The sequence below is a fragment of the Cariama cristata genome, unplaced genomic scaffold, assembly GCF_000690535.1.
Source record: "Cariama cristata isolate BGI_N322 unplaced genomic scaffold, ASM69053v1 scaffold19834, whole genome shotgun sequence".
NCBI lineage: Eukaryota > Metazoa > Chordata > Aves > Cariamiformes > Cariamidae > Cariama > Cariama cristata.
In genome coordinates, this window is record NW_009613744.1 from 19,706 (window position 1) to 42,204 (window position 22,499).

General features: G+C 41.3%; 1 protein-coding gene across 1 annotated transcript in view; it reads left to right on the forward strand.

Moving 5' to 3' along the window:
- URB1 (URB1 ribosome biogenesis 1 homolog (S. cerevisiae)) overlaps nt 1-22,180 on the forward strand; it is a gene marked incomplete at both ends in the record, with an annotated part of 41,820 nt that extends 19,640 nt beyond the window's left edge. Inside the window, 17 exons of the mRNA XM_009699142.1 lie at nt 1,622-1,734; nt 2,943-3,062; nt 6,525-6,641; nt 7,310-7,448; nt 8,545-8,715; nt 9,967-10,163; nt 10,721-10,945; nt 11,491-11,670; nt 12,677-13,532; nt 14,752-14,953; nt 15,158-15,335; nt 16,546-16,604; nt 17,372-17,565; nt 19,317-19,427; nt 19,511-19,574; nt 21,349-21,520; nt 22,078-22,180. Coding sequence (XP_009697444.1) covers nt 1,622-1,734; nt 2,943-3,062; nt 6,525-6,641; nt 7,310-7,448; nt 8,545-8,715; nt 9,967-10,163; nt 10,721-10,945; nt 11,491-11,670; nt 12,677-13,532; nt 14,752-14,953; nt 15,158-15,335; nt 16,546-16,604; nt 17,372-17,565; nt 19,317-19,427; nt 19,511-19,574; nt 21,349-21,520; nt 22,078-22,180 — 3,201 coding nt within the window. The remainder of the gene's footprint in view (nt 1-1,621; nt 1,735-2,942; nt 3,063-6,524; nt 6,642-7,309; nt 7,449-8,544; nt 8,716-9,966; nt 10,164-10,720; nt 10,946-11,490; nt 11,671-12,676; nt 13,533-14,751; nt 14,954-15,157; nt 15,336-16,545; nt 16,605-17,371; nt 17,566-19,316; nt 19,428-19,510; nt 19,575-21,348; nt 21,521-22,077) is intronic.
- Between the last annotated feature and the right edge of the window lie 319 nt (nt 22,181-22,499).

Here is a 22,499-nt window from a genome sequence, read left to right on the forward strand (position 1 = left end):
TTTTTTCAGTTTTATCATAGTTTGGTAGTGTGTGGGGAGAAGAACAGTATTCTGTATGGTATTATCTCCTGTTGAAAATCTGTATGAGGAAGCACTTTAACAATATTGTTGTATTTTTCTCTCTGATGTCATGTTCACAGAGAGTATTCCTCTTCGTACAGCAGAATTAAACAGAGATGTTCTGTACCTGCTTAATGCAGCAAGGATGATGAGCCACCAATTAGGGGCTGTGAGCAAGATCCTCCAATGCTGCTTGTGGTATGATAAATACAGCCATTTAAAATTAAGACTGGAGGAGAGAGCAAAATGTTGTTTGGGCATCATTGCTCTCTGTGGGCCACCGGAGCTTGCAGGCCACCAAACTAGAGCAACTATCTGTGTTTTAGGCAGGTCTAGGATGTGTAAGGATGAGAGTTACGTAAATGCCTTAATTAAAGTCTGTCAGGGTAAAAAGGGGCTTTAAACAAAAAGTCGCTCTAAATCAACTGTCTCATGTGTGAGGTTGTTCCTGCCTCTGTCAAAGCATATTTAATTGGTTTGTATACTTGGTGACTCACCAAATCACATACCCTGTTTATCCCATTATTTCTTGCATTGGTCTGCTTTCTTCAAAGTGGACAAAAGGCTGGACATCTTCTTGTGAGGCAGAAATCTCTTTGATGGTATGTTTTGTTACAGTGTGAAATAATAAAGTTGAACAGGCTGGAAAATAAAGTGTCATTCCCAAACAAATGTAATGAAGTGAGCCTGGGTATTAATTTTGATGAAAGATGATATGGTAGAAAATGATGGTGTAAATTAATCATGAAACTAACTTCTCTCAGATGCCAGCTTGAGAGTTCTGTCGTTCCTTCCCCTTGCTCTGATTGGAACATGCACTCCAAAGCTGGCATATTTTTCTACCTTGTAGCAGTATGTTCTTTAAACAGCTGGTACAGTTTTATTGTTTGGTCTTACTGTTGGCTAGACTTTTTAGTGACTTTTTAAAATTTATTGTTACCTCTCTAATGTGGACCACAAAGATACTACACAGACTATGAAAAGCACACTGACACCAACGCTTTGTATAGCTGATCTATGTATGTAACTTAACTGCAGTTACAGTGTGGGCAGGTCAATTTTTGGAGCACACTGTGAGGGTCTCTGCACAGCTTTGTGACCTGTAAGGTGAATAATTCTGAGGTTATCCCATAGCAGTCATTGTGAGCAGATGATAAAAGTGGTGTAGGGAGAGACACAAGTGTGAAGTTCTATTGCCTGTAGCAAATATTGTAATAGTATAAGCGTTAAGATTTGTTACTGACTTAAATTCTGTATTTTGGTCTCCCGGTTGTCCATCCTCTTTACTTCCTGTAGCATGCAGCTTTTCAGGGTTGCTGAGACTGATAGATTTTGTATTCTCATGCACGAGCAATGACTTGTGCCAAGGGCGGGTATTAGACTCTCCTGCTGAGCGCTGGATTCACATAATCGTAGTGTGTCTGGGGATCTCATGGTATGAAAATTTGTGGATGGCCAGCTTATCTCACAGTGGTGGTTTGAAACCCTAAGTGATTAGTGTTCCTGAGGTCTCGGGAAGATACACCAAAATAAAGTTGACTGTATTGCTTTCAAACCCCAGGTATCGTCACTGAAACAGGCCTCCGAGAGGAAGTCCCTCCTGTTCTGCAGCACCATATACTGAAAGTGGCTTTGGAACTTCCTGCAAATAAATTTGCCTGGTTCAGAGTACAGGTAAGAGGCTTCAAGGCAGATTTATGTTTCTTTGACCTGTTGTCCTCAAATCTTTACTGGTACTACCTAGTTTTAAACTAGTCCCAGTTGAGTCGTTTTAGGAGGTCACGCTTTTGTAAAACCAGTAGGAATTATAGTCTTAGCATTAGTGAAAAATCCCTTCTGAGCTGAAAGGTTTTTTGACAAGGACAGAAATTTTTGCCCCCCTGATGAGGGCTGGGCATGGTTCCTTCAGGTCTTCTTGTCTTCACAGAGAGGCACGAGTTAGAATGCGCTGGTTTCCACTTGTCTGGAAAGCCTGAGATTTCAGACCAAGGAAATGAGCTGCTGAGGGCAGCCATCCGAACCATTCCCAGGGATGATTCTGACAGGGAAGTCTGTCCCTCCTCTCCATAATTACTGGAAATGTTCAGGACCCTGCTCTCTTCTTTACTGCAGGCTTGTAAAATAAGAAAGCTGTAGAGAGCCTGCTTTTCATGTCTGGAGAAAGGAATGGGCCTAGCTTGGGGGGAACCAGAGGGACCCATGGGTGTTGTGACTGTGACCATGTTGCAGGAGATTTTCTGTCCTCTCCAACTGGTCGTAAAGAAAAAGTGAGGAGAGTTAAGAGCAAGCAAAGGAAAACCTGGAGACGAGCAAAGAAACTACAGTATTTTCTTGTGGCTTTGCCCTTCTAGTATAGACAGGTTTTAACAGAAAAGATAAAAGCCAAATCTGGCAATATTACAGAGGGTTATGGTTGTTAGACATCAAATGGAAGTCAGTGAGAAAAGCAGGGGAGGTGGCTGAGGGATTGTCATTTGATGTTCAGATAGTGTTCAGTATTCCCATGACTTGCATTGTTTTCCTGTTCTTTGGGGATCAGTCTTTTAAATTATTGTATTTCTTACTCAGACAGTACTTGTAGGAAATCTGAATTCCTGGCGATAACAGAAATAGAAGTAGAATGGATGATTGGGGAGGAAGGTGGCTTTATCTTGGACCTTTGTATTAGTTGATGTTTCTGTTACTCTTTTCTTCCACTTTCCAAAAAAACATTGTACTAATTTTCCTGGCTCACTGAATGCAAAGTGGTATAAATGATCCCATTCATTTCTGGCCTTGGTATTTTTGGGAAGGCCTATAAAATAATATATATCTGCTTCAGTGCAACATAATCCTGTACAGTGTTGCTGTACCAGGGGAATTTTAATATATTTTTCTTCTAGGATGTCTCTGAAACAGAGAAGGTATCTGGTGAAAAATCAGTATTCTATTTACTGATGAAAATGTTTGTTACAAGTAACCATGCTTATCTGAAAATTTCAACCAAAAAACTGATCATCAAGGTAAGCGTTTGATCTGAAATATTGGGATATTCACTATATCCCGTTGACCTGAAATTTCAGGATTGTAAAATTTTTTCATAAAGCATATACCTTTACTGCATAGTCGTGTGGCCAACAGTGTCGTCTTTCCTGTTTTCTGTGACTGTTCTTGGAATTTGCTTTCAGATAACTACCTATTATTGAAATATTCTGTGAAAGTAAATGCAGTCAACTGAATTTGCTGCAACAGTTGATAAAATACAAAGCAAGGAAAATGTCTTTAATGTTTGCCTACCACCCTAGACTGAGTTAATTCCAATACTGTAATAAATTAATGTAGTTTGTGCCTGCAAAGATGTTGTCATTGATCAAGAGGAGATTATTTTTGATTTTTCTTTTTTATCCTCATTTATTTAATCTGTACTTCATCACTCTAGCCTTCCCCTAAAGCCTTAACTAGTTTGCTCTGGCCTTGCAAAATAGTCTGATACAAGCTTTGATGCAAAGAGTACTTTTCTTTTAAAAATGAATTACAATCTCCTTCTGTGCATTTAAATAAGTTATCTGACTTTTCGGAAGTGCTGATCAACTACAAGTCTCATGAAGGCACCAGTGGCTGTTGTTTTCAGTACCTTTTATAAACTGGACATCTTTTAGTTATCTAAGTAGGGGTAGAGACCTACATTAAAAACAAACCCAACCAAACAACTGTCCCAGTGGCTGTTGTTTTCAGTACCTTTTATAAACTGGACATCTTTTAGTTATCTAAGTAGGGGTAGAGACCTACATTAAAAACAAACCTAACCAAACAACTGTCCCTGTGAAGAGAAAATCCAAAAAGCTGTTCTAAGCCCTGAACAGGGCTCCTTGTGCAGTGTCCCATGGTAATAGTGACATACAAGTTTGTATGCAGCTTTGTGCATTTAGTTTCTGTGTTTGGCATCAGAGGGTGCAATTGTAATGTTCAATCCACTAAACCAAAGTTACAGTGATTGAATTAGGTTTTAATTACCCTTGATCCCTGCAAGGGATTAAACTGAGGTTAGCTTTGTCTCACAGTAATGAATATCTCAATCAAAAGCTACCCAGTACAGTTTTTTCTAGTGTATTTGCATTCTTTTGCTGAGTGGAGACGTGGGCTGCCTGACTCATTCTTGTTTCCTCTTTTAGATTGAGTCCATTTCATTTTCTCTGAAGAGAGTACAGGAGAGGTAAAGTTAGGGCTGTTATGTCAGCAGAAAGGCTGCTAAGAATAGATGTTAATGAATGTGTTTTGCTTATTTTTCAACACGATGCCATATAATCGGAACGCGTGTTTTTAGATTTCACGTTCTGTTCCTGCCTGTTTTCCTGAGATCTGCAAGTATATTTCTATTTCAAGACTCTGCCAAAAATAGTTAATTATTTAAAAATGAATCCTTTTTTTTTTTTTTCTTTTTCTTTCTTTAAATGAATTGTCCTGTCGGATTCGTGTAAGCAGTGGTGTTACTTTTATAGCTGCTGGTGGTGTACACAGAGCAAATGAGCTGTGATAACTTCTTTTGTATTTTGTGTGTGTGGAGAAACAAAGACAGAGATTCATCCCGTGTAATTACAGTCATTTAATGTAGGTGCCAGAGTTAGGAAGCTGGTCAAGGTTTCTCCTCTTGTTGAGAGTGAGGGGCAGGAAGTTCTACCATCGTGCAGTTCAAATCGCCTGTCATCTGGATTGTCCTTCAGACAGCTGTTCCTCCTTCCCCTCTTCTCCCTCCTCCTCCTTTCTTTCTTTTACAGACAGAGCATAGGGTCACCAAGTTCCTAATTTAGGTGCCTCCGATAAGGGCCTGAATTTAGAGAGCATGAAAATGGGCCAAAATTTCTAAATATGTTAATGCCTGTTACTTGATTGTGGTAAATTGTCTATCTCACCACCCACAGCAACCGTGAGTATGCCTACACTTCTCCCTGGACCTTGCTGCGGTCACAACCCACTGTTCGTTTATTTGACTGTTTACCCATCTGCCCAACTCTTTTAAGCACAAGTGGCCTGATTTAGATTTAATTTAGTAATGATGTATCTTTATATTTCATTAGTAGTTTTCAAAAGCCCCCCCTGCTGTTTTTAAGGGTATGGCTCTTTTTTTTTCTTGCTGTAATTGTATAAAGATGTACAACCCTCTTAAAGCATTATAGGCTGCTCCTCGGAAGTTATAAAAATAAGATTTACTAAGATGGAGGGAACAAATGCTCTGCATCCAGGCACCTTTGACTTCAGTAGGGTTTGTGCTGACTGACTACTGGCAACAGAAGGACTTGAGGTGGTTGGACCGCAAGTCCTGCGAGCCTTTATCCTGGCTCCTACCTTTGGCTGTGCCTTAGGGGGACCTTCCTTGCCAGTGTGTGAGTCAGTGTTGTAGTAAGCCCTGTTGCAGGGGACACATCTGCTGTTTCAGGCTGCATGATGGGGCAGGGGACATGCTAACTGCATTGAAGATGTCCAGCATATAAGGCTCTTCGCAGGCTGGGACCAGCAAGATGGATTGGCCCTGGCTGTGGCTCTGTGCTGTAGCCAGCACTCTTCTTGTGTGTCCCTTCACTGTTGACCTTGAGCAATGAAGCAGCAGAGAGACTGCGGCTGTGAGCAGCACTGCAGGTAGCACAACGGCCTCTTGGTCTGGTGCATGCTGCGCCAGCACCTGCATGGGTCCTGTGTCCTGAGTGCTTGTAGGAGTCTTGTATCCCAAATGTATGGGAAGGAACATTCATTGTGAGATCGCCATGTGCTTGCTGCCCAGTCCGGTGAATAGGTGTTGCAGCGTACTTGAGTGGGGTGCATGTGGGATCCATCCCATACACATGGTCAGTGTGAGGGCAAGAACAAAGTGGAGTTGTACTGGGTTTGTGCTGCGGACAGCAGGTGAGAGGAGGAGAGGCTCTGAGAAGACAGGAGCAGAAAGAAGTTGCTCTCAGCTGATTTTCCCGGTTGTGAGAGATTAAGCCATGTTTTGCCTCTTTTTTGGTCATTCTTAAAGCCCTTCTTTCTCTGCCCTGGGAATGCTTCTTGCCCTTTTCCTTAAGAGTCTATGTGTGTCTGGGAGAGCTCAGCAGGTTTCATTTGTCAGCTGTAACATAATCATGCCTTACTTCTTACCTGTCTTGCTGAGAGAGTAGCAAGCAAACAGCCACGATGAAGACACTAGGCTGCGGTCCTAGCTACACTGAGGCCAGTTGATGCAGTCGTGGGAGACTTTGTTTTAAAAAATGCACTCAGTTTTACGCTCCGTTATGCAGTTAGAGTGGCCCTAGGGAGTGGGAGTAAGGCCTCTTGAAGTGAGGGGGTGAGAAGAGAATGGCAGGTATTTCTTTTCATTAACCTGCTCTTCTTTTTTTTCTTTCCAAGAAGAAGAAAACATGAAGTTGCTATACAAAAATATCTGTGCTTTTTTGGGGTTTTGTATTTTAGTTGTTTTGGGTTTTTTACCACTCCTCTGGCTTTCTGGACAGGTTTTGCGTGACAGCGGAGTGTTTGAGTACACGTGGAAGGAACTTTCAGTTTGGCTGGAACACTTGGATAATACAAAAGAAGACAAAAAGGAAGCAGTGATTCAGTTTTTGGAAAGGGTAACAACTGTTTAAATTAGCTGGATAAACAATGCCAAGAATAGCTCTAATGGAAACTAATTATTTTGTTGCTATTGTTGAGAAACTTGTCAAAAGATCAGTGAATGAATTCTGAGAAAAGCAGTGTTTGTAATTCTTTACACAGAGCTGACATCTTTCTTGTCTTGGGTGGGAGGACAGTGAAATGATTATAGGAAAATTAAATCCAGAAAGATAAGTTGTTGACAGAAGCATTGTTGATGTAAGGGTAGAGTGTTTTGTGGGGGGCGGTGGCTCATATCTCCTCTTTTCTTTATGTGGCAGTGCCTGCCAAAATTATCAGACCTAAGTAAATTGTAATCTTTTACAAGAAAAGTTGACATTTCCTGTTTACTTTTCAGGATGTTAAATGCCCATTGCTTCCTTTTCATTTTAATTCCCCAGGGACTCAGTCTGTGGTAGCACTTTAGGTACAGAATTACAGTGGACATTTCTTTTTCTATCAGACCCAGTGTCCCATGTACAGCAGTAACCATAGGCAGATTCCTGCAGAAGTGTATGGAAGTTGTCCTCCTAAAACTTTCCCAGCTTCCAACCGCTTTTAGCATGTGGTCTTTCTTAACAAGGTATAGTTCCCGTAGACTTAGTTGCTTGTGCACTTACGTTTCTCTCTCAACCTTTCTTAACAGATCCTGTTGAAACTGGTGACAAACCCCTATCCATATACAGATAAAGCGGCAGACGTTGTTCAGGAAGCCAATATGCTCCAAGTTAATATGTTTAAACAAGACTCTGATAATGTCAGCATCCCTATCTCTCACATTGATGGTATGTGGTGATTCCCTCAACAACAGAGAATTCCAAGACTTCGTGCTAAATGTTCTAGCCCTAATCTGCAAACTGGTGACTGATAACTATAGAAATTCTGCTTAAGTAAGGACCTACAGGATTCAGCCCTCCAGTTGTATTTAGTATCAGAAGTAGAAGTCTGAATTGCAAAGTTACCACTTTACCACTAAAAGTAATTTCTGATGCGGTTACGCTGTTTTAACGGTATTTTAAATCTCTCTTCAGGCTCCTGCAACAGCATTTTCTAACTAAAATGAAAACTATTACAGTTCCTCTCACTGGGGCTGCTCGTATCTGTTCATCCAGGAGGAAGGGGCTGGGGTGCCAAGGGCTCTTTCTTACTCCCAGGCACACAGCTAGAATTTTGCTGCTCCTGCTTTCTGGGAGCAGTCACAGCCCTACTGCAGACAAACTCAAAATTCTGCAGATGTGGACACTTGGACAACTTACCATGTGCTGGCTGTTCTGCTATAACAGTCCTTGCATAGGATTTTGCAGTACGTAAATGTAAGGTAATTGAGGTAGTTTGACACTCAGTACGAGATGGATCGGTTACCTTGAGTTGACTGTATTAGAGAGGTGTAATGCCAGCCACAGAATACATGGTATCTTCTTTGTATGTTAAAGCTGTCTTTGACTCTTTCATGACCAAGATTTGGTTCTCTGGCCATGTGGAGCTGAGAAGCTCTTCAAGGACTGCTCAGGATGTTCTTTTAATGGGGAAGTGGCTGCTTCCTTCATGCTTTCCCATACACGTTTCCTGTCACTGTTATGCTCTGGTAGTCCTTACCTAATGCCATCATGATAGCAGTAGGTGATGCACCTCTTCCTTTCCCTTACTTCTGTGAGCTGGACAGCCGTGTTGAAAGGCAAAAAGTAAAGTTAAGCACACAGTAAGAGACAGTGATTTTTACAGTTGCATTTACCTTTACATTGCTAGACAAATGTCTTTCATCTTTTTTTCTGCTTTGGAAATTCAGAAGCTGCCTTGTATTCCTGGAGTGTTGGATTCTACCTCTGTTGTTTTCTAGGTAGTCTGAATTCTCAGCTTACACTTTTTTTCTTCACTTAATAGATGTCCTGGATATGGTGGATGTCCTAATTGAGGGCAGTGATGGCTTAGATGAAGAAATTGGGTTCGCTTTAAATGAAGACATGATCGTCCAAACATTTCCGTTCAGTGCTGCTGTCCCTGCTGCATTAGAAGCCAGGAATGTACTGTTGCTTCAGACTGAAAATGGAACAGGTACAGACTTTTTTGTTCCTGTGTATCGTTTATGCCAGTGGGGTGGAAGTGGGATCATTTTTACCCAGTGAGCTCGTTGAGGTGTTTTATTATCTTCATTGCAAGCAGCAGGAGGTGCAGATCCATGGTGTTCCCTGTTCAAGAGAGGCATTAAAGCTTATGAGGTGCTTCTGTCTCTTTTTCCTGACCCTAAAGAAGCACGCTCTTGTTTTCTGGAGTAGGGAAAATAGATGGAAACACAGGCTTTCTATAAACTGCTATTTGACTCTAGGGAGCTCCTACTGTGGGAAAGCAAACTTGCCCAGGTTAGAAAAAGAGAGCCCACCTCTCCCCTATGAGATCCAGGGAAGTGGTGGAGGAGAATGACTCCAGACTCTGAGCAGAGTGTAGAGGGGACTGAGGAGCAGTGCAGAGGCACTGTCCCTGCGTGGGCAGTCTTGGCCTGGAAGCAGTTGTGCTTCAATAACTGAGTGTTTTAAGCACAGAGTATGCAGATTGTGAGAGGAAGGTGGTTTCAGTGGCTGTAGGCAGCTCTTCCACTGAGATCAGTCGATGGGGGAGAGAGGACTGGACTAATGAATAGAAAATGGATGTGTTTTCCAAGGAAAACTTCTTCAGAGATGAAGCTCCAAGGGTGAATGCTGCAAAGTTCTGCTACCTCCTTGAGGAAAGGATTTGGTGGAATGAGGAGTCACAGGAGCAGCAGTTGCCCTCAGAGCAGGATTTGCCAACCCCACAGCACCTCACTAAGTCCTGTGTATATTTGGCTGTTGAGTAGCACCTGGGGTGGGACTAAAAGTCCCAGTCCTGAAAGAAAATCCTCCATATTTAACCAGTATGTGTTAACCTGGCTGTGTTCCCCTCAGTACAAATCAGTTCCTCTTTTAGGTGGTGCTTGGCTGGCGTCCTTATCCATCAAAATACAGACAGGTTTAGCACAACACAGTAAAGGCGGATTTAGTTTTATTCTTGTCTGGAAGGAAACAGGCTAACTTGAGCATGTATCTTAAAGTGGGGTGATTATTTACTTCAACAAGGACTACTGTTTGGAGGATTTTTCCAAATACCTCAGTGGGTCAGGAACACTTGCCTAGCTTATCACAAACGCCTTTTAATCCTATTCAATACTTTTCTAAATGATGCTATATGGCCTCTTGCCCAGGCACTAAGGAACGAGGTTGCCCTAGTGTCTGTGCTCATGGAGATTACTTCTGTCAACAGAAGTTTCATTTTTTTCTTTTGCTTTTCTAGGAGCGCACATCGTAGAATATCTTGTTGCTGTTTTCACTGACCTCCTGCACTCTCAGAGAGAACCCCTTGCCCTCTGCTTGATGTTCCAGCTCTATGATAAAGATCTGCAATCCCTGAAATTTTCTAAGTATCCTCAACTATACCGATTTAACCAGTACTATAAACTCTGGATACCCCAGCAATCTCAGGAGCCTGTGGTATGGAATACCTGAAGTCACTTGAATGCTTGAGCTAGTATTACTGTAAAACCTCAGAGTGTATAAAGGTTACATTTCCATCAGAAAGTGCATTCACATTAAGATAATTCTGTATTGCTTCTTGATCACATTGGGACACAAATTTGCTCAAGGCCTTTTCTCTTAAGAACACACGAGGTCTTCTGGTTGGGAAGTGAAGCCAGGGCTCAAGAGTTGTACACAATCACCCAGACTACAGCCTCTTGTCAGGCACAGTGTAGCATAATGTGTGACGTGGCATGAGGAGCCAGTTTACAGTGGTTGGAGTTCACCCACTATGGGTTGGGAATGCATGGACCAGCTGTGCTAGGTGTTGGTGTGTTTTTCTGTTAGCCCAGCGGTGACCATGTGCAGATTCCCTTTGACTAGGTCTGTGGTAGCAGGACTGTACACATGTGCTCCTGGAACTTCAGTCCCAGTTTCCGCACAGAGCTCATTTCAAAACAGAGGTGGCTGAATAAACTTTTGATTCATACTCATCTTTATTTTTCTCTTACATTTTTTTCCATTTTAAACAGTTTAAGAAACGCAAAGAGGTATGCAAAGAACCTGCTGTGGCCCTGGATTCTGTATTTACCACTTTACTCAAGAAAGCCTACGAGAGAGGAAGCAGTACCTTGCTGGAAGACGATATCCACGCAAAATTGAGAGACTTGGCTTCCCAGCTCCCACCTGAACGGCTTTTGTTAGGAGTAAAGCATGTGTTGCTATACCTGAAATCCACAGTAGAGAACTTTGGCAGTGTAAGAGCAATAATGTGATGATATTGCATGTGTGTTTGTTTTATTTCAATGCAGAAAGTACAAGTGACTTGGCTGTTAAAACTTGAGGATCCAGTTCTGCAGCTTTTTCACATACTCAGTTCTCACTGAGGCTATAGAGCACTAGACAAACCTGCATGTAATTTGTAAACAAATGTTTATCCTTCTAATTGTTGAGGAGTCTTGGATTTAGTTTGCGTGGGTTACCTTACTGATCTGTGCATAGTGCAAACAAATGCCAGATTTTAATCCAGCTCCTGGATCTCCATAAGAAGCCTTTCAGGACAGTGAAATTCACTGGTCTGTGTTACACCAAAAGTTGCAGTATAGATGAAAATCTAGAAATATTTATTTGGCACTCTGAGACTTTTCTTAGAATCAGGTTTCTACAGAGGGGAGTGATTCCTTCCCCCAGGAAAGGTTGTAATACAGGAAGTTCTTAGTTAATTTCTGTTCCTGTTGGATAATTATCCTTCTACTCCCATCCTTCTCTTTTCTCAACTTCCAAGGTGTCTATGTTTTCACAGCTTAGTAAAACTTTTGGTCCTCACCTTGTTGACCTCTATATGGACCTGCTGAGCAGCTTGTTGTGCCGAGGAAATCAGATAGACTTGGATAATCAGCAGAAACGAGAAGAACATCAGACTGAATCAGATCTCTTTATGGATGAGGAATCTCTGGTTACAGAGGAGTCTTCAAATGACAAGGTACCAAATCCCTTGATACACAGGCCGGAAGCTCACCTGTTAGTAAACTTTGATTTGATTTATTCTCTGGGGAAATAACCATAAGTTTTGCTGAACTATTAATTAAAGCAAATGATCTTAAACATGTTAAGCACAGATTAAGTTGATATATTTTCACTGATCACCAAAACATGGAACGGGCTAAATGTGACAGAGAACAGGGGATCTAGCAGGGATCAGGCTTTGTGAGTGCTGTGACTTGACAATAGTAGTGAGGATTTTTGGGATTTCAGTTAGGATTAAAGTATGCCTGCCACATGCTCACTGTATAAGGTCTTGAATAGGATTTTACCACTTTATAGAAGCATTACTATAGCTTTTGCCAGGTCCTCAGAAAGGCAGGGAGTGAACAGGATATTGTACACTGTGTATTTCATAGAGTTGTGTTGAACGGAAACAGGTTGATTCAGAGAGATGCTGTTAAGATCTAGGAAGAGGACTTACGAACTTTGAGAATATGGTCCAGCAGTTATGAAACTACTGTCTGGAGATTTGACCAAGTGCACCATCCACAGTTTCACCCCTGAGCTGGAATACAGTCAGGAGAAGTCCTGACAGAGACCACTCACCTTTGCAGAAGAAGTTATGTTCCCTAAGCCCTGTGTAAAGCCTGGTAATGAAAATTATGTACTTGGAGGAGTGAATTTTTGTCCCCCTTTCAGCTGTTCTGTGGATTTGTGGAGATTAGAGTGGAATTGTATTGACAAACCCCAGAATATACAGTTTTCCTCTGGAAATGTGCTTAGACATGTGGAGAATGTTCAGTGCAGGTGTACCTCCCACATCATAAATGTTGGAAGAACGGTATTTATGTGCTTGTATTTCGTTAATATTTTTATCCTCTGACCAGTTAATAGACAATTTCATGTTCAGTAATTGTAATTAACAAGCTGTGGAAAATAGACAGATGAATGATTCCTCCCCCCCCGCTATCCATCAGTGATATCATTACAAACATTTGTTGCAGGCACTAGAAGATACGCTTGTGTTGATTTTCAGACATCCTACGCTGGAGAGTTGGTTCCTGGCTTTAGAACAACGTTCTCTTCCTCAGCACAGTTTGAACCCTGTCACTGTGAAGCTCCTGTCAGCTCACCTCAATTCCGGTGTGCTCCAGCTGTTGAAAACAGGTGCCCCGATGTTGCAGAGCACGGATCACAAACATGTGTTATCAAAGTATTTTGAAGCTATCACAAAAAGCGTCTTGAAAGAGCTGCAGGCTATGGGGAAAGACAGAAGGCAGGTCTCTCCCAAGAAGTCTCACCAGCTGGAGGCTCTGAAGGAGTTGCACATATACATGGCTGCGGCTCAGTTGAAGGAGATCACTTTAACCATGCTGCGACTTCCTGAGATGAGCTTGACTACTCATAAATCTGAAAAATCCCCTGAGAAAGGGAAACAGTTGAGCTTCTATGGACAGATTTTGGTGCAGCTCCTCACAGAGAGCTACCAAAGGCAGCCCCAACGAGGAGAACTACTGCTATCCACAGAACACATTAAAGCCTTGGGGATATTGATGTCAGCATCAGCCAGCAAAGATTTGGAGAAAGTTTTCCTTCAAGCTCTCCAAAGTGAGCCAGTCCTTTCACATGCAGTCAGTGTAGAGGTGCATGTTCACTGCCTTAACCAGAGGTCAGAAACCTCCCTTGCCATTGTGGGCATGCTGATAAAACACTGCAGGGCTCACCTGCTGCAGTTCGAGCTGTGGTGTCTGAGCAGTGCCACTGGAAAGTACCTCAGGAAACACATGGAGAGCTTTCTTCCACTCATTAATGTGTATTTGCAGTGCAGAGATCAGTATGATTTCACTCGACCTTCTGCAGGTAAAGCCACAACTCATTCCTATTTGTGATTTGGGAGGCCAGGTTCCCAGTGTAGGCTCTGCTGGCCTTGAAGTCCTGGATCCTCTGCACAATAAGTAGAGGTGGTAAAATTTACCTGTCTAACTTCTAATGATTCTCTTATAAATACCTCTGTAGCATGAAAGGTAAAGGACCGTAATGAAGGTTGGCTGTTAGACTGAAGCAAAGTACTCTTACAGTTGCTGTTGCCTGGTTTTCTCTTTTGGAGCCCCTATTTAATACTTAGTGCATGTGAAAATCTGTCTTCGTGATTATCTGGGTTTAGTATAGGAGGTAAAAACTTTTTCTTGGGCACAGATAGAACACTTACCTGGTGAGTGCAATGCCGTAGCCATATGCTTTTGTGGAACATAAGCTTTCACTTTTACAAGTGTAAGAGTCCAAAACCTTCTTTTAAAATACATCTCCAAATATAGCTTCCTACAGTAATGCCTTCCTAAGCTGGCAGTCCAAAACTTTCCAAACCAATAGCAGCATTAAATTGACAAGACTATTAAATTTTCTACCAGCAAAACGATGAGTTAGGATTCAACTTGACAGAAGAGGATCACTTTGATTTAATTTCTCTTATTGCATAGAAATGTAAATAGCAACAGAAACAGGCTGACTGTAGCTGTGGTGGTGAAGGCTAGCTCCAGAAGTTTGGTGAAAAGACTTTGTCAGCACACAGGAAAGTAGAGGATGATTAAAGAACTAAGCTTTTCTCTAGCACTTAATGCACACCAGTAGTTTCGTGCTTGAACACTAGAAGGGGAAACTGCTGTCTGACTGACGTGATTTATAAGGTATCTGTTAGCTGTCTGTTGATGTGAGAGGAAATTTGAGCCCAGGGCCAGAGAACTGGTAAAGTTTCATCCTTCCTGAGATGCAAGGACAAGGCTCCTTATCAGGAAGTTGTCCCTCTTTTGAAGATCTGTGTTGTTTGCCCATGTGTAATCATTTTGGGTGTGTAGCAAGCAGTTGTCTGGTACATATGCTGAATACTTCCAAATGGCGCTATGGAGAGGTACAGAATGCACTTCTCTGTAGCAGACTAGTAGCTACTGTAGTATAATTTCCTAGAAACTAAGTAATCTGGGCCTTGATTAGAAAAGTGATTTGGGATTTTTGTAATTATAAGTCTGTTGTTGCTTAACACACTTAGATGGTGCAACCTGTGCCCCCTACTCTCTCCCAACAGTTGTCTCAGCTGTTACACCTGTCTTGAGGAAGGCTCTGTGGAAGGAGCTCTGCGGTGTATTTCAAGACACAGAAGCGTCGCATGAGACCACTGTGAAACTGCAAGTTCTTTCAAAGCTGTTGCCGTCTTCAGAAAGCAAAGGGCTGCGAAACCTTATTGACCAGCTTCCTGCTGCTCTTGAGAAAGCAGAAAATAATGAGAGGTAGGCAAATCTAGTTGCCCTGTTTCAGAAGTTGGTTTGTCCTATAAAGCATTGTGATAGATATGCATGAATGCAAATATTGTGAACAATAATAGCATCCTCTCCTCAGAGAATCTGTCACTTTACACTTTGGCAGCAAGACATCTTTAACATACAGAAAAAGCATGTTAGAACATTAAAAAATAAATAAATATCTTTCTGCAGTTGGACAGTGGCAGATGCCGTATCCAGAGTGCTTGAAAACTCTGAAGAGCTGCATTCCTGGAGGAGACGCCTGTTATCAGCCTGCATGAAGGGGTTAATTGTCTTGTACAACAGCAGTAAACTTGAAAGCAAGCAAGAAGTGGAGAGGTCCATGCTGCTGAGGCTAGAAGAATTATTGGTGAGACTTCTTTTTATCTGCATTGACAGAATGTGATTGTGTGCACTGTGCTCTTGTATCTTGGGTAAATACAGATTCGACTTTATTTTCTGTTTTACAGATTATGGCTTCTATGGGCTTTTAATAGGTTGTGCAGAATTAACTTAGCGCTGTTAATCCTTTCTAAGAAGCAGTTTTGAGTTGTGCATGATGATGTCTTCCTGCTAACAATCCCCTTTGAAAATCAGAGTTTGAGTTGTTCAGGAATTAAATATCAAAGGTTGCCAGTGGATGTTTTTATTTTAAAAAACAGCGACAACAAAAACCAAAAAAACCCCAAAAAACCAGCCAAACAAAAAAGTGATAGAGACACTTCTGACAAGACCCACCTGTCATGCCCTCTGTGGCAGAAATCCAGTTGACCATAGATAGAAATCGGGACTTTGATCATAAGAAACACTACTTGATCATTCCCTATGTACTACTGGTTTTTTTGGTAGTTCAGTAAGTTAGAGAGATCCATGTAAGACATAAAAATGAAGGTCTCTTGCAGGCAGCAAATGCCTTTGACCTCTTGCTGGCTTCTGGTGAGACTTTCTTTTAGGACATGACTGATGGTGCAGGATGAGAGTCTTGCAGGACCTGAGCGGCCACCTCATAGTGTTCATGCTAGTGGTGTTTGCAGGCCTGATGAGGTTAGCAGCTACCATTACCGGGATGGCTGGCATGTGCTGCTGTCCATCTTCTTAAGACATTGTTGTTCATTGTGGTTTATAGCAGTTCGGGGAAGATCAGTTTTTGTAAAGAATACGTACACCCAGGCACCCTCTGTTTGCCACATGCAAAAGCTGGTTAACTTAAGCACGTTAGGTACACAAAAACGTAGTACATGAGTCTCTTGCTTTGAATTGCTGACTTTTTATTCCTTTCATGCTTTGGGAGTGTGAAGAGTTTCAAGACTCTGGGTTTTTTGGTACCTACAGACCAGCTTGCTTTTTAATTGCCTACAGCCCCAGGACCAACAAAACAAGACTTGCAATTTCATTTAAATCAGGAGGTAGGATTGTTGTATCCATGAGGTTTCTTCCCTGTTATCCTTTGATCATACCACCTGAGTGTTTGGCTTGCATGTTGTTAGTGTGTCTATTGAACAAAAATTGCTGGTCTTGATGATCTGTAGAAGCTCTATGTGCTAAATGTGAACATCTGTTTTTACTTACTACATGCACAGCGCCTCGTTGAAGAAGTGGACCCAGATGACTGGTACAGCCTTGTGAAGATGGGACTCAAGTAAGTAATTTTGAGATGCACCAAAGGAGCTGTAGGAGGGACAGTTCTGTTTACTTGGCCTTGTCCTGCGTTCTACTGGAATTGCCCTGTCTCCCTTGAATTCAGTCAGATTTGATGATGCTCCTTGTTTCTCAGGATGCACTTTGTCACATCCACTGGCTTCATTGGAGCCTGAACCTGCACAACTGCAGGCAGAGTTGGGTTTTGTGCTCCAGTTAGCGTAACTAACATAGCTAACTGGGTAGCTGAACTAGCTTCTTTTCAAGCGACATAAAGAAGCTTTATGCTCATTTAACTTCTTTTCTTTTTAGTTAAGATATTTCTTAAATACAATTCATATGAAAACAGGATCAGATCTTTCACCTTGAAATGTAAACCATTTAAATAAAAGAAATAAAAAATAGTTTAGGATAATCTTAGCTTCTGTGGAGGTAAAAGTGTTAATCTGAAGGGTTGCTGTCTGAAGGGCTAGTAAGCAAAATTCTAATCCTTTATGAAGATCAGTGCAGCTACAAGTGTGACTGTGTTGATTCTCCTTTATTTTTTATAATTGGTTACCAGTATAGCTTAAAAAGAATTAAATCAAAACAGCTCAGGGAAAAAGGTGCATGTTTTTTCTTTTTCTTTTTTTTTTTTTTTTAATTTGTTTTAGTTTTACTAAGTTTGCTTTCTTTGCAGAGTACTGATTTCTTAAACAGATTTTTTTTCAAGCAGGCTTCCTTGGGTTTGGTTGGGATCTAACTTTTCTGTGATCCTTGCTTCTAAAGGTACCGCTACAGAGATGAAGCATTTTTGAAAGTCCTGAACGTTGCCATTCAGTTATTATACAAGAAAGAATCCTCACTTAGTCAGAGTTTAGTCAAGCTCTCCAAACTTCACATGATGGTTACGCAGCACTCTCTATTTTTGTCAGCCATACTGAGGTCAAGAGAAGAAGATGGCACGAACATCCAGACAAGAGGTATTTTTTTATCTTCTTTTTGCCTTTATATTTAGTAATCTTGTCTCTCTCACATTATATTATATCCATCCAGTAACCTATCCACCTACATATACTTGCAGAGCTATTAAACAATTCCAGAATATTAGCATTTAGTTTTAAATTCTACCTCTGCTTGGATCCAAATGTTGCATTCATTTTATTGCTGCCGGTTTTAAATGCTTTTGTTTCTAAAACTACTAAAAAGGTGGGGTTTGGGTTTTTTGTTTGGTTGGTTTTGGGTTTTTTAACCCTGTTGAAATCTTTAATTGATTCTTTTGGTTTCTGTGGGGCTGTTAGTGTAAGGTCACTGAACTGCGTATAGATTCCGTTAGAAATGTGTGTGACATTTAATCCTATTTTAAAATAGGTTGATACAGAAGATTTTAAGTTGATTTTGCAAGTTGTATCAAAAATGTTAACTTAATCAATGTGTATTTGATATTGCAACCTTTCATGAGGAATATCCTTCCATGAGTAATACAAATTGGGTGCTAATTCACATGTAGGATTGGCTTTGTTTCTTCATCTCTGCCAACTGAAATAGTACCTGACCTTGAACTGGTCATTTAATGTACCTACACCTCAGCCTTTTCCCGCAGTACGGGATTTTGCGATTCAGTGATTGAAGGAGCCATATAACAAAAGTGGATGAAATTCGCAGGGCAGTACGTTGATAACAAATTTAGTGTATATTGGTGAGCAATATGTAAACAAACTTTAAAGTTTTAAATCACCTGAAAAGAGCAAAAAGCTCTCGTGAAGTCACAAGTTTAGTCAAATTAAAAGTAAGTAATAGATTTTGCTGCTTACTGTATCTGTTTTATGTTTTGAATGTATTTCTGTAGAGCAGCAAGATAGATTCTTTGAGGCTAACTTCAATAATTCAGAAGCTTGGTGTCAAGAGTGCATTCATTCATGCTGTTGTCTTTATGATCTGTTTTGTTTTGACATACATTTTCTATTCCTGTAGATACTAGGGGGGAAAGCCTGTGCCTTTTCAGATACTGGGAGTAAAGAAATCTGGATTCAGGTCTTGAATGTGCCACAGATACCCTATTTGCCTTTGAGTAACCTGATCACTTACTTGATCTGTTTCTCAGTTAGTTATAAAATAAAGGTGGATAATTTTTATATGCCCCAGGACAGAGTTCTGTAGCTTGCTAACTAATTGGATTCTGCAGTGATGACCCCTGTTTAAATGCACAGTGTGGAAGCATTTTGATAAGTTACTGCAGCTGGGGTGTGAACTTACAAGTTCTTGCTGTAACTTCTGAAGTAGCTTGGGAAGGTTGCTGGCACATCTGCCTTTACTGTGTGCAGCTCTGGAGCTAATTTAAGATGCCTTTCTGGGAGAGGAAGAAACTCAGTATGGTAGGATAGGGTATAGCACTTCTTTTTAACCAGAGAGCAAAGGTGTACACATGGAAAGTTTCTGCAGGGTAGTATGCCACATTGTGGACCTCACCTCACAATAACATTTATGTATCCAGCTTGGAAATACTGTTTTAACTGCTTCAAAGAAAGTTGTTCCACTTGAATTAAATGCATCGTAATCATCCTTTAGTGTAGTCGGGGAAATGATTTTTAGTATTTATAGAGGTGTAAGTCTTGATCTAAAATGTACAGTACTGTGTGTGCATCTGTTTAGAGAGGATATGTGTGTGGCGGTATTTATATATGTACTATCTAACTGAGAGAACAACAAAGCTAAAGCTGCATGTTTATTTCAGAGGCATTGGTGGATATACTGCTGACAGTTGTGAAACTCAGCCCTTCTCTCTGTGAGAGCAGTCACCTTGCTGTGTTGCTGGGTGCCTATGGGGCTACACTGAGTGCTGTCGGTAAGTGTGTTAACCTGGGAAAGGTACTTCCTACTAGATCATCTTCATAGGTGATTGACTTTGGGTTTCATCTTGTCTTTTAGATCAGAAGATACTGCTACTGCTTTGGTTATATGAGAAGAATAATCAAAGTCTTATAAATTCCAGGTAAACTGACCACCTTCCTCTCTTTGACTAACTACACGCAAATAAGCAGTCTCGCAACTGGCATTTTTCCAGGGTCTGGAACAGTGAGCAAGGTCAAACCAAGAGATGAATGTTGATTTTGGAAACATTTTTCCTATGTATTTCATATTCTGGACATAATTCTCATGTGTTGCCCAAACTTTCGGATGTCTGTGGGTGAGGTGAGGGACTGTCTCATTTCAGTAGTCCCTTACTCTCTGTAGTAAGAACCCACTATAGGGATTTCGTCACAGATAAAGGCCAAAAGCACAAGTTGCTAATGTAGGACCCCTTCCCCTTCTGTGTTCCCTTGGGATCCGGGATTCGCCAGTCAGCACAGCCCTTGCCCTTTTCAATGATCTTGCCTCTGTGTGCGTGATATTTGGCTCTGGTGCTTTGCTGGGGAGGAGAGGAGTATGCCAGTGGAGGACTGATGTATAACCTCTTGCATTAACACATGCATTGTTAGCTTTGGGGTACTAACATGGTATCAGTGGCTTCCTTGTCTTTCACCTGTCTGGACTGTAGCTCTCCTTATAGTGCAACCTTGCAATCCATCTATGTGCTTCATGAGAGAACCACATATTATATAAAATAATCAGTTTCTTTTCAGGCCCTGTGCCCAAGCAGTCCACGGGAAAGTCTGTTCCTAACAGTTCTTACATACACTAATGTTTTTGGTCTCCCTTGCTCATGTGCACTTCTCTGTCTTTGAGGTATGGGCATAAATATTAACAGCAATGCGAGAGTACTGACTCAGGCAGGTGGAGGAGGACTGGACTCTGAATTAAGAACCTCCCTTAGCTTTATCTGAGAATATGGATAATCCTTGCAGCCTGTGACGGGGGACAGGAAATGAAGGTTCTTGTTAGGGAATTGAAGTGGTTTCGAGAAGCCGGGGCTCTGGCACTAGCCGCACCCTGCATAAATCTTTAGTGAAAGTGTTTGCAAATGGGAGGGTATTATGCGAGGAGGAGACTGATTTCAGAGGTAGTTAGGTCCCAAGACTCTTGTCGCCTTTTTAAAGGAGAAACAATTTCATACTGTACCCTGAAGTGAATTGGTAGTCAGACACTTCGTTGGACTTGACTCCAGCACTGAAGAGGCTGAGTGAATATGGAGAACATTCAGGAAAAGTGCCGTACATGTAACCCAGCAGAGCCCAACTTGTGTTACAAATGGGAGCCTTCAGGTTCTGCATGATAAGGAGCCTAACACCATCCCTCCAGCTGCCTCACTGACAGCAAGGCATGCTGCTGGCAGTAGCCACATAATAAATGACAATATCAATAGCACTTCAATTACAATGGCAAAGTAAGTGGGGTCTACGGAGCAACTCAGAGGCAGAGAGTAGGGTATTATGTTTGATTGAACCACTGTGATGCTGGTTTGAAATACCAATTGCATTTGAGACAACCTTGTCTGACCAGGTCTTGATTCCTGTCTCTTTGTGCAGCTGCTATCATACTTACTTGCATTTATAGCTTAAATAAAAAAGCATTTTTTCTGAGGAGGTAAGTTCTGACTTGGATTAAGCACGAAATAGTTAATGAGACACCCTCAGACTGAATTTGAAAAGCTTTTGGATAGATGAAAAAGATGTTGCCAGGGAAACGAGTTCTAGTTTCAAGTTTCCACAGGATAATAAGTACAAGTGAAGGGAAAATTTAAATGCTAATTTATATCCTCTGTAATTGCTTTTCGCTCAGTGCTCGCAGTCTGTTGACTAATGTCTTTACTTTTAACAATGTTGAAGAATCCTGCTATGGGGTCCAGCTGCTGTGGAGCATCACAAGACTTGCAAGAGTCTAGGGAAGTCACTATGGCAGCAGCCAAGCATGGAGGAGATTCTGTGTCTGCTAGATCGAGAAAAGATGATGAAGACAATTCTGTCTTTCCCTCAGCATCGCCGTCTTCTGTCATCCCAGGTGCTTTGGTTCAGACTGAATGATCCTTCTTTTGATGCAGAAAAAGAGCCTTTCTCTTTAGACATTTATTTCTTGCATTCATGTAATACATTGCAATTTGTTTACATCAGGAGAGTAATTTAAATTCATAGGAGGGCTGGGATTAATTTTTTAGGAGCGCTTTTCAAATGAACTGTAATATATGGACAACATTTTGTTGGCAGGTGTGATTGTGCAGCACTGCAAGGATTGCCACATATAAGTGAGACCAGAGTTTGACTTTTAAACAGTTGTTAAATTTGACTGTCCACGGATCCACTGACAATGGGCTCTTCAGTCTTTCATACAGTTTGCTAACATGCTTCTATACCTGTTTGTGCTAGTCAGGGGAAATAGTTTTGGAACCCTGATAGTGAAAGCCGGAGTTAAACACAAGCATGTCTCACCTTTTGTTGCATTATATTTTGCAAGGCTGAGTATTGGCTGCTTTATAATGGGATGAGGTGGTTGGGGAAGTTTGAAAACAAGCTGGAAATTGGTGGTGTTCCTTACAAATACTGACTTGGATTTGGTTTCAGGAGGTACAGGAGTCACTATATAGAGATGAAAGCGTCAAGAGTCTTGATGACTTCTACGATCCTTGTTTTCTGCTTCAGCTCTTTAGTGAACTGACCAGACCAGGTAAAGTGAATGTTTCTTTGATATTTAGTGTCATTTTATTCTGCTGTGGGAGCTGCATGGCTCCATCTGTAGCTCTGTTATTCTTGGTCTAAGAGCTAATACTACAAAGGAATTTGTGCCTGTCTTTGGAGAGAAGAAACATACATCATTTAACCACCTACTGCATTGCCTTGTAATTTTCAGAATGATTTAAAAAGTAACAAGGTATAATTAGCATTAAAGATTTTTTTTTTTTAAAGCACTTTTCCAAATAATGCAATATATCTAGTGAGATTTGGCTACTCGGAACTAGAGCAATGTAGCAGCAGATGGGCATTCC